Source organism: Magnolia sinica, chromosome 6, assembly GCF_029962835.1.
Source record: "Magnolia sinica isolate HGM2019 chromosome 6, MsV1, whole genome shotgun sequence".
Taxonomy (NCBI): domain Eukaryota; kingdom Viridiplantae; phylum Streptophyta; class Magnoliopsida; order Magnoliales; family Magnoliaceae; genus Magnolia; species Magnolia sinica.
Window position 1 is genome coordinate 23,376,485 of NC_080578.1, and position 11,953 is coordinate 23,388,437.

Consider the following 11,953-nt stretch of genomic DNA (forward strand, 5'->3'; position numbering starts at 1 on the left):
AACTTCATCAATCGAGATGTGTATCTGTATATTGGACGTTACCATATTTTTATCTTACACGTGTCTTCACTTGGTGAGTGGACTAGTTTGAGATTTAGGTAGAGGCTTGCTCGGACACAATCCCCTACCCATCCCTGGCCTGGAACGGGCAGTTCTGTTGGTGAGCCCATGGTGATGTATCTATTTCCTTTTTCATATCATTTCAAGGTAGAAGTACAGAAATGAGGTAGATACATATCATTTCAAGGTAGAAGTACATAAATGAGGTAGATACAACGCTCAAATGGACAACGCCCCATGCATGACTTTTGCATTCAATGCAACTGGCATTTAATGCTCTGTGCATTTAATGCAAACCAAGTTTATTATTTAGTGCGGTTCACTTAATGGTTAGATTTACTTCATTTTTGCGCACGTACATTGAAATGATGCGAAAAAATGAACAGACAACATGGATAAAAAGATACTTAACAGTAGGCCTGCTGATAGAACTGCATGTTCGGGGCTAAAGACAGGCAGGGTAGGACATAATCCGCATCCGACTTACTCTCGGTGTGTCATGCATGATGAGCAGACCATTTGTTATATATGTGTAAGTTTAAGGCGCATGTGCTGCGATTCACTTGTTCCATCCCTTAGGCGAGAATTGCCATTATTGATGCAGAAATTTGGGTTACCTTCTCTCCACCTTCGGGTACCTACACAGTGAATGGATAAAGGAGGCCCTGGCGATGCCTAAGTCAGGTGAGGAATCTAGATTTGGTCCTAAAATGGGTTTTAGAAGGCCCAGGCCAAGCAGAACATTTGGGGTGGGCTAAACAGCCATCCCAAGGAATAGTGTACCAACCTGGCCTTCCTCCCGAGCCTTAGCTAGGATTTCCCTTTACATTGTGCAGATTGCCGTCCTCCTAAGCCGAGGTCATGTCTGAGGCCGAGCAAGACGTGTTCCTTTCTTTGGTCTTTCTCTGTCTTGTTCTTTAGTGTTAGGGTTCTTCTGCAAGCCTGCAAGCCTCCTGAGCAGGGCGTGATTAACCTCATGCGGGATCATACCTAGGGAGGTGTACCGTTCTGGTGGAGCTCTGCACTATCCAGATGCGAGTGTTACTTTGACCGTTCAGGGTCATCTTCGTCCTGAGTGGCACTGGTCGGTTACGCGACTCATCATGAGCATTTGAGCCAACCTTGCATTTATGTCCAACTCATTTAAACCCATAACAAAAGCCCTCTACTTCTGAGCTGACCGAGGTGAGCTTAGGAAGTAAGTCGGTGTGATGAGGTTGGACATGGAGAAGGTCTAGTCAATTCGTCATTAATGTGGAGATAGGCTGCGGGCGCAGAGATCGAGGGGGATATGCAATCATGGTACGACCCGTTTAATGGGTCATGCGTTGGCAGAGCCCCTTTTCGCTCTCCAACTTATGAGGTGTGGACATGTGGTGATGCTTGGGGAACTGCATTATTGGGGGAGTAGGGGACTTCCATGTGTTCGCGCGTGCGTGTCGAGGAGGCTCCTTGGCTGCCGCATTTAATGTGGGTGATCATTTCTTCCTATAAAAAGGGAGAAGGCTCCTGTGTTCGAAGTCATTTGTTCCTGCCGCCCTCTCACACTCCGGGTCTTGGCAATTTCTGGTAAGTCGGAAATCATCTTCTCGAGTGCTTTTAGCTTCTTCTCTCCCTCCATTTTTTTATACAGATCTTGACTAGCAATGTCCGATATTTCGAATCAAGGGCCCGAGATCTACGCATTTTAGTGAGATTTGGACCCGGAGAGTGTAGATTCTAGGTTGAGGGCTTCATCCGATCTTCCATCTCCAGTAACTTTGGGCCACAGTCGGGCAATGGAGCCTGTTTTCCCAGAGAGAGAGGTTGCTCAGGCCTCGAATGAGCAGTTAATCGACACTGGTCCTGCTGGGTCAATATTGAGAGAGGCCAATCTAGCCTGAATTAGGTCTGAGTTCCAGATCTCGGACTCAGTGGGGCTCAAAGTTCCCAACCTTGGCGAGGTTCCTGGTGACCCCCGCGAGGGTGAGGTAGCCATTTACTTGGTCGCCTTGCAGTGTGGGCTCCGCCTTCCTCTCCATCGAATCGTGTGGGAGACCACCTCTCGCCTAGGGCTGGCTCCTGGGCAGATCATCTCGAATTCCTGGATGGCATTGCTCGGGACTTATATCCTTTGGTTCTAGCTCGGGAACCAGGAGCTAATGGTCGAGGAGTTTATGTACTTGTACAAGCTCAAAGCTCATCCGAGGGAGTTGAGTTGGTACTACTTCTTAGAGTAGGTGAGGAAGGGTAAGGCCATCATTGCTAGCAATCCATCTTCTAATAAAAGTTTGAAGAACAAGTGGTTCTGGGCGTCCGGAGAGTGGGAGGCGCCTGTTGTTGAGCTGGCTCGACTACGAGCTTGGGTCCCCACCAAGTTTAGTACTCCAGATCGAACATTGCCTAGGCATAGGACTTGGGATTGTTTTCTTTATATGTCTATAGTTGAATTCACTAACCACTTCGGTTGCTTTTACAGGCTTTCCCAAGACCTAACCTGATCTTTCCAACCCGGAGCTCAAGCAGGTGAACAAGGCAAAGGTGACAAAGGAGGAATTCTGCCTTTGGACCGCACTGATCACTCCGGACCTTCTTCTTCGGTCCGAAATTTACATACCCGCTTCCTTCGCTGCTTCCAGTAGGTAACGTATTGGAGATGTGTCAATGCTGTTAAGTTTTTTTATTTTTTTATTTTTTATAACCTCGGGTATTCTGTCATGCATATATGGTTGAGCCGTCGAGGTCTCGTAAAAGGGTTCATCCTCTCCCTGTCATTGAAATGGTCGGATGAAAAATGACCATTTGAACAAAGGTGGTCATTCTTCCGACCATATTGGCTAGAGCCTCTGCTGCGACAGAGGTGAGATCGGAGCTCGGTGCCGAGGGGACTTCGACAGAGCGATCGCTCCCAGCTGCATTAGGGGAAGGAGCGTGAGATGCTCTGATTTCGAATGCCCCTCCACAATAGGCAACTGTGGAGGTAGTTGATCTAGAGGGGGCCTCTTTAACTCGAGAGGTTCGAGTGGTTGAGGAGGCTCCGGTTTAAGCGGCCGAGGGACCTCGGCTCGTGGCCGCCCAGGCCTGTGCCAAGAGGGATGACACTTTGGGACTGCGGGTGGTCGAAGAGGGTGATTCCTCGAGCCTACGAGCGACCAAGGTTGGGGGATCATGTGCTCTTCCCCCCAGTCATCACATGGGCAGCCTAGTCAATTGGGCAGCCATGCATGCTCCAGAGGACCAGATTGCCGACCTAGTCAATACTCACCCGAAGATTCTTATGAATGAGGTGGCGGTGTTTTGTTATAAGTTATGCCTTCTTCTTTATTGTTGTTTTTGTCTGTTTTATGAATAATTTCTAATCATGTTTTCTTCATTTCAGCTCGTCCTCACCCTTCTAACCACTCGCTAAAAAATGAGGCAGGTGGCAAATGAGTGCGAGTAAGTAGAGGAGGAGCTCCAGGGCAAGGCCACTGCGGTTGAGGCCCTTCGACGTGCTCTGGAGTTGGCTGGGGGAGGAGCACAGCGCTCTAACGATCCAGCTGAGTAAGGCCCGACAGAAGGAGAGCTTGGCGTTGGCCAAGCTGGAAGGGGTAAGGTCACTTCTTTCTACAGTTAAGAAGGAGCGATCCGAAGTGGCGGCTGAAGCCGTGATGTTGAAAGTCGAGGCCACAGACTTGAAGGCTAAGGTCGCGGGCTTGAAGGTCGAGCTGGTGAGGGAGAAGGAGAATGCATTGATCAAGTTGACCGAAGTCAAGGCTTCGTGGGCTACTCAGTCGTCAAAGGCCAAGGCGGTCATCCCAACGATCAAGGCCGCAACTGTAGAAGAATACAAAGCCTCGAACGAACGAGCCAACGAGGTGGAGGTGATCTATAACTGCGGCTATGAACGTTGCGTAGAGGATGTCAGGGGCCTGTACCCTGATATGAACCTTGACAGCCTTGGTGACAAAGTGCAAGCAAGCCCTGCGCCGGTGGAGCCCACATCGGCTAATGCTGAAGCCAAGCAGCAGCCCTCCTCTCGAACCAATTGAGCCTTCCTGTCCCCCTTATACCTATACCCTTTTTAAAAAAAAAAAAAAAAACACCCATTGTATATGAATGAAAACATGTTTTGCTCTGCGGTGACCATTGTGCATGGAGTTTTCTAAATAGTCGTTTGTTGGCCATGGCAATAGGCCGAGCATACTAGCCGAGTAGAATAGCTAGGACAAGCTTTCAAGCTCTTCCTTTTGTTAAGGGAGTTATGCCCATGTAGGATAGGTAGGCGAACCACAATCATCCCTTTATAGGGGGCCGAGAAGTTTGCTTAGGTGGATTATTTTCTACTATATTAAGGGGTCCTCACTGTGGATGGCACAATTTGAGTAGAGTTATTAATTAGTGGTCTAACCTCTTCTTTAAGAATCGGACGACTGGTGAGGACTATTTTCCCCTTGTACTAAGGGGAGTCCTTAGTAGGTCTTACAGTAAAACTGATTAGTAGTCTGACCTCTTCTTTAATGGTCGGACTTATCAGTGAGGAGGTCTCTTTTTTATCTTTTTAAGGGATGTCCTCAGTGAACTATGCAGATTGGAGGCTGTAGACAACGAGTATAATTCAAAATTATCAGATCTTGGAATTTTTGTTGCAGATTCTGAACAAGACATGTAGGTTCCGAATTGAACTTTGGTCGGTTCTCAGTGGTAGTGGATCTTCAGATGCTTGGCGTTCCATGAATGTGCCAGGGGTCGCATTTACAAATCTTCGAGTCAATAGGTCCCAGGTTGGGCTGTGCTTGTCACTTTGTAGGGTCCTTCCCAATTCGGCCATAGGGTTCCCAAACCATGCTCCTTAGTGTTTTGGAAGGTTCGGTGGAGGACCAAATCTTCAGCTTGGAACCTTCTCGTCCCCACTCTAAATTTGTAGAATATGGTGACCTGATGTTGCCGAGCTGCGACCTTGAGTTGGGCCTACTCCCTTTTTTCTTCAAACATATCGAAGTCCAACGTCATCTGCTTGACATTTTTTATTTTGGCTGTAGGAATGAGTCTGAGTGGTAGGGAGCCCAATCTCTACTGAGACAACGACCTCAGTTCCGAAAGCCAGGGAGAAGGGATTTCTCCTACGGTTGTCCGGGCAATGGTCCAATATGCTCAGAGGACATGGGGGAGCTCCTCGACCCAGGCTCCGTTAGCTTTCTCGAGCTTGGTTTGGAGGTGGTTGTTAATGATCTTGTTGACCACCTCGACCTGACCGTTAGATTAAGGATGTCGAGGTGATGAGTAGACATTTTGAATTCCATGGTTCTCACACATACATCAAAATCGATTGTTGTTGAACTGTTTCCTGTTGTTTGAGACGATCATATGCGGAATCACGTACTGACATATAATGCTTTTCAGACAAAGTCCGTAATTTTCTGCTCGATAATGGTGGCCAAAGGCTGGACCTAGGCCCATTTAGTGAAGTAATCGATCGCGACAACCGTGAATTTGGTTTGGCCTCCACCAGTTGGCAGAGGGCCAATGATGTCTATTCCCCATTGTGCAAAGGGCCATGGCCCGATCATTGGAGTCAGTTGATGAGGTATTGCTATGAATCTCTAACATTTGTTGCACCTTTGGGTGTATTACTTGGTAGCTTTCTGGATGGTAAGCCAAAAGTAGCCTTGTCGGATGATCTTGTGGGCGAGGGCATGGTTGCCGGAGTGATTACCGCAGATACCTACATGTATCTCTCTCAAGACGTACTTGGCCTCTTCAGGTCAAAGGCATCTGAGGTAGGATAGAATCCATTTTTGTACAAAGTGTCCCCGACCATAGTGTACTAGGCCAACCTGGATCAGAGTCTGTGTGCATCGAGTCGGTCTTCAGGCAACTTCTCTTCCTAAAGGTAATAGATTATTAGGTTCATCCAGCACGACGTTGAATCCACCGGAAGAATCTTATTCAAACTGGAACCGCTGATGCTTGGCTCAACAAGAAACTTGATTGGGATCGACTTTGGGATGTCGTCTTCACCCGTTGTTGCTAGCTTTGCTAGTGTATCCACTTTGGAGTTTTCCACCTTGGGTATCAGGCTGATGTCGCACTTGGAGAATTTGCTAATGAGTTCTCGGGCCCTTTGTAAATAGGCGATCATTCTCTCTTTCTTGGCCTGGTACTCGTTTGCTATTTTGTTAACGACTAGCTGTGAATCACTGTGGACTTTCAAGTTCTGAGCTCCCATTGTCGCTGCTAACCTAAGTCTAGTGAATAAGGCTTCGTATTTTGTTGCATTGTTCGATGTTTGAAATCCAAATCTTAAAGCATATTATGTGCAGGTCTGATCAGGAGCCTCTAAAAGTACCCCGACCTCGTTGCCTTTAGAATTGGATGAACCATCGACGTACAGTGTCTAGGTCAGCAAGTCTGGCTCGACCACCTGACTTATAGGTTAATCGGTCTTGCTGCTTAGACTAGTTTCCATGTCGTTTCTACATGTAAGCTCGACAATAAAATCAACCACAACTTGGCCTTTGATGGCGGATTGGGGCTGATATTTAACGTCGAACTTGCCGAGCTCGATCGCCCATTTCGTGAGTCTTCCCGACACTTCAGGTTTTTGGAGTACCTGGTGGAGGGGTTGGTTGGTCGGGACTATGATAGTATAGACCTGGAAATAAGGTCAGAGAAAGTGGGATGAGATGATTAGAGCTAGAGTGAGCTTCTCAATGTCTGGATACTTGGACTCGATTGGGACCAGGGCTTTGATGACATAGTACACTAGTAGTTGTTTCCCTACTTGCTCCCTGATGAGGGCCAAGCTCACCGTTGCTGTTGAAACTGCTAAGTATAGAAGGAGTGGTTCTCCTCGCTCGGGCTTTGAAAGTCGTGGTGGTAAACCCAAGTACTACTTGAGTTGTTGGAAGGTCATCTCATAGTTCTCGATCCACTCTATCTTATGTTTTCCTTTCAGCTGTTTGAAGAAGAGGAGACACTTATCGGTGGCTCGAGAGATGAACCATTTGAGGGCGGCTATTCTCCCTATGAGGCACTAAATTTTCTTTGTTGTCCTGGGTGAGCTCATGTCTAGCAGAGCTCGAATCTTCTCAGGGTTTGCCTCAATCCCCCTTTGGTTGACTAGGAACCAATGAATTTTCTCAAGCTGACGCTGAAGGCACATTTACTCAGATTCAGCTTCATTGGATATTTTCATAGTATTGTGAACACTTTCTCAAGGTCGGCGATGTGTTCTGGAGCTTTGATGCTTTTGACGAGCATGTCATTGACATAAACTTCCATGGAGCGTCGAATCTATTCGGCAAATAATTTGTTGACAAGTCGCTAGTATGTGGCTCCAACGTTTTTAAACTCGAAGTGCATGACCTTGTAGTAGTAGAGTCCTTTGTCGGTGACAAAGGTCATCTTCTGCTTGTCGTAGGGATGCATGGCGATTTGATTATATCCCGAGTAAGCATCCATGAAGCTTAGGAGTTCATGCCCGGCAGTGTTGTTGACCAGCTGGTCGATCCGTGGGAGGAGAAAACTGTCCGTGGGGCAGGCTTTGTTCATGTCAGTGTAATTGACACAAACCCACCACTTTCTATTGGATTTTTTCACCAAAATGACGTTGGCGATCCAGTCTAGATAGTAGATTTCTTTGATGAAACCCGCTTCGAGGAGTTTGCCGACCTCTTCCCCGATGATGGCATACCGCTCTAGCTCGAATGCTCGTCGCTTTTGTCTCACTGGTTGGTGGTGGGGGTCAATGTTCAATTTATGAACCATTACTTTTGGGTTGATGTCAGGCATATCCTAATGAGACCAGACAAACACGTTGGTGTACCGTCGGAGGAGATCCATGATCTCATCCAGCAAGGCTGGAGTTAACGATGAGCCGACCTGTACTATTCAGGTCGAGTCAGATTTGTTGAGCGGGATGATCACGAGGTCTTCCATCGGGCATCCTCTTTCGATCGAGTCCTCCTGAGGATCAAGGGAGGTTGATGGCCATTGCATGATGCTATGTTCTTAGTGCCATGGAATAACATTGACAAGCTTCTTACTAATCTCCTTTAACTAGTCCGGCCCCGTGCTCGGTCAAGAACTTCATCGCGAGATGGTTTGTTGATTCCACTGCTCGTAGAGTGCTGAGAGAAGGTCGTCCGAGGATGATGTTGTAGACGGAGGGGCAATCGACTATAAAAAGTTGATCATAGTCGTTGTATGGTTTTGCCATTCTGCCGCTATGACTGGAAGCTGTATGGATCCCTCGGAGGTGACTTTATCCCCAATAAATTTGAACAATGAGAATTTTAACATGTCAGAGTTAGGATTTTGTTGAAGGCTTTGACGAAAGGATGTCGGCAGAGCTACCGGTGTCCACAATATTCGAAACACTTTACGGTTGACTATAGTTATAGTCACCACTAGTGCGTTATTATGGGGGTGGTGGACGCCTTGTGCGTCCTCTTCGGTGAAGGTCAGCTCATAAGATGCTACTTTCTGTTCCTTTGGAGGCCTACTGGTGACATGGATTTGATGCTCCGAGTTGCAGTGACTGATACCTCGAGCATGAGCTCTTCATGCTCGATTTGAGTCTCCTCCCCCGGCGGGTCCGCCGAAGATGGTGTGGATTTTCCTGGTGGCTTCATTTTTCATGGGGCTGCTCGTTCTTCTGATCTGCCCGCTCCTCTCTCCTGTTGACATATTCTCATAAGTGTCTGTTGCAGATGAGGGCTTCGATCTCATCTTTTAAATCAAAGCAGTCGTTGGTTGAATGGTCATGGTCACGATGGAAGTGGCAGTACTTCCGCTTGTCCCCCTTGTCGGCATCAGATTTCATCTTGTTTAACCATTTGAGGGTTCGTTTGTCCCGAACTTTCATGAGAACCTATTCGGGCGTCGTATAGAGGAGGGTGTACGAGCTGAACCTGCTCTCAGGCTGTTTTGCTTGGGCGCTGACTTCTAGTTGACTCGTTGTCCTTTTCTCCATTTGTTACTGGCCAAGGCTTGTGCTTCCTTGGGTTGTTTTTCTTTGATTAACCTTCACTTGTTCCGAGCAACTTTTCGCGAGTTGAAAAGCTCCTTAGCATGGGAGTACTTTTGAGCTCGATTAAGGAGATCGGCTAATGTTGTCGGTGGCTTCTTGTCAAGTGAGAAGAGGAATCTCCCCTCCCTCAGGCATCCCATCATGGTGGCCAAGGCTATCTGGCCTTCTATTTGCATTGCCTCTAGGTTGAAGCTTTTAATGTAGTATTTCAATAGCTCATCTTCTTTTCTGGATGATGGTGTGGATGTGAGTAGTCAGTTTGAGCCTTTCATTTCCTCCGATGAAGTTGGTGATGAATGCTTTGCCGAGCTGTGTGAACTAATTGATCGACTGTGGCTTCAATTGTTGGAACCATTTCTGAGCTACTCCTGTTAGGGTTAGAAAAAACGCCCAGCACATGACAGCGGTTGACACGCCATGAAGTTTCATCAAAGCCCCAAAAGATTTCAGGTGTTTGGCTAGGTCAGTGGTTCCGGAGTATGATGGGAGTTGGACATGCATAATGCTAGCTGTGGATGGGGGCTCAGTTTCTTCCAATAGTGCTTCTATCGAGTTCAGAGCATGCATGCGGTAAGCCTGTCGCATGTTGCCGATCTGTCACGATGGTTCATTGAGCTCGGCCTCCCAGGGATCTTTGTTTTCAGCTATCGCCTTGACTTCGGCTTCGGGAGCTTTCAGTCACCTCTTCTTCTCTAACTCAAGATGTAAGTCAGAGGCAGCCATCGTGGCTATGCCTAAAGCATGGGAGGGCACTCGTCTCGGTGCTTTGCTGACCTATCTGTTCCCCCAAGAGCCGACGGATACTTGAGACGGTGCAGAGACTTCTGTGGCTTCTTGGGCGACAACTTCCTCAGCCCCCTGATTGGGGGGAGGGATTTGTCACTCCAGCAATTGCTTTATTTGATCAAGATTGCTAGTTAAGGCTTCGACTCGATGTTCAAGAGAGATGATCTGGCCTCCCCAATTTTGGGACCGCTGTGTCTGGCCTACGGGCGTGGAATCAGCCTGAAGTTGGGAAGATGAGTCCCGGTGGTCTACAGACTGCTCCGGTGAGACAGGGCCGGGCACAACGGTAGTGGTCTAAGCTTTCTTTCTCCCTTTCGACATTGTCGTGCTCTCGTGGATGATGAGAACGGCTTTCGAAGTCGTTCCCACAGACGGTGCCAAACCGTTAATGCAGAAATTCGGGTGACCTTCCCTAGACCTTCGGGGTACCTGCAAAGTGAATGAATAAAGGAGACCTTGGCTAGCACAAGGGACCCTCCGATGCCTAAGTCAGGTGAGGAATCTGGGTATAGTTGTAAAATGGGTTTTAGGCTTGAAATTGTGTGTACCTCTCACCATTAGGGATGCTCCCATTTATAAGTGAAGGAGTGGGTGGTGTTGTAGATTGTAATCTTCCTGTTTAGTAGGAGTGTATTGTAGAAGGATTCAGTTCCCTGACATGTTGCGGATGTCATCTGAGATCTTTGGCTGAGATCTCGGACTAATCTTTTTAATATTGATCTGAGTAGTTAGAATTAGAGGTAGTATGCGATAGATGGCCAAGGCCGAGTAGAACGTTCGGGGTGGGCCAAGCAGCCGTCCCGAGGAATAGCATACTGACCTGGCCTTCCTCCCGAGCCATAGCTGGGTTTTCCCTTTACATTGGGCAGATTTTCGTCCTCCTAAGCCGAGGTCATGTCCAAGGCCTAATAGGACGTGTTCCTTTATTTGGTCTTTCTCCATCTTGTTCTTCAGTGTTAGGGTTCTTCTGCAAGCATCCCGAGTAGGGCATGATTAATCTCATGTGGGATCATGCCTCGAGAGGTGTACCATTCTGGTGGAGCTCTGCACTATCTAGAGGCGAGTGTTACTTTGACCGTTTAGGGTGGTCTTGGTCCTAAGTGGCACTAGTCGGCTATGCAACTCATCATGGATATCTGAGCCGACCTTGCATTTATGTCCAACTCATTTAAACCCATGACAACCATGATACCTTTAGCCAAACAATGTCATGAGAGAGAGAGAGAGAGCTTTCAAGGGTGATTTACGCGAGTTGTGGGATTTGGGGGTGTTCGCTAATAACCACACCGCCAATGAAGTCCCTTACATCGTCTCCTCAACTTTCAACAGGAGATGTCCCTGGTCTCTCTCTCTCTCTCTCTCTCTCTCTCTCTCTCTCTCTCTCTTGGGAATAGAGCTAGGCATCGAGTCGAGTCGGACTAAGTTAGGGTTGACTCGACTTGATCCGATTTTGGAATAGGCCTGACTTGAACTCGATCCGACTCAATACCGAGTCCAGCATGCCTGACTTAATCCGAGTTTGGTCTGGCCTGGACATATTCGGACCGAGTTTGATCTGGTCAGAGGTACTGAGTCGGGTCGAGTTGGCACCGAGTCAGATTGAAAGATGAAGGAGGGAGAGATCGAGAGATTAGAGAGGAGAGAGAGGAGGAGGAGGAGGAGGAGGCTGATGGTGGTGGGTGGTTGCCGAGCTTGGAAGATGAGGAGGATGAGGGATGGAGAGAGAGAGAGAGAGAGAGAGAGAGAGAGAGAGAGAGAGAGAGGTCGGCCTTGGAAGATGAGGAGGACGAGGGAGAGAGAGAGAGATTTTGGGATCGGGTCGGGATAGGGTGCGGTGGGTAGGGTTAGAGAGTCGGGTTTCAAATCAAGTCGGGTCTAACCAGATCGAGTTTCGGGTCGAGATACTAGGTAACTCGAACTTGACTTCGTTTGAGTTCGGATTGGGTGAAGCCTACTCGGTTTGGACAGATTCACACGTTTGGTTTGGGTCGAGTCGGATGAGCCAAATCGAGTTGTTCGGTGCCCACCTCTACTTGGAAATGGCTAGTTGGGGCTTGGACTTGGGCTGGGCCTGCATATGTTTTACAAGCTAGGTTCAAGCCGGACTATTTTTGC

General features: G+C 48.0%; 1 protein-coding gene across 1 annotated transcript; it reads right to left on the reverse strand.

Moving 5' to 3' along the window:
• Nucleotides 1-6,454: 6,454 nt before the first annotated feature.
• On the reverse strand, nucleotides 6,455-7,788 carry LOC131249561 (uncharacterized). Its single transcript, XM_058250366.1, has 2 exons — nucleotides 7,387-7,788; nucleotides 6,455-6,673 (listed from the first exon to the last, which is right to left on the reverse strand). The coding sequence occupies exons 1-2, from the start codon at nucleotides 7,786-7,788 to the stop codon at nucleotides 6,455-6,457; spliced, it is 621 nt and encodes a 206-aa protein (XP_058106349.1).
• Between the last annotated feature and the right edge of the window lie 4,165 nt (nucleotides 7,789-11,953).

Coding starts and splice junctions, on each gene's coding strand:
- LOC131249561 (XM_058250366.1), bottom strand. CDS start 7,788: ATGGTTCATAAATTGAACATTGACCCCCACCACCAACCAGTGAGACAA. Junction 6,674..7,386: donor AAGGACTCTACTACTACAAG/GTCATGCACTTC, acceptor CCTTATTTCCAG/GTCTATACTATCATAGTCCC.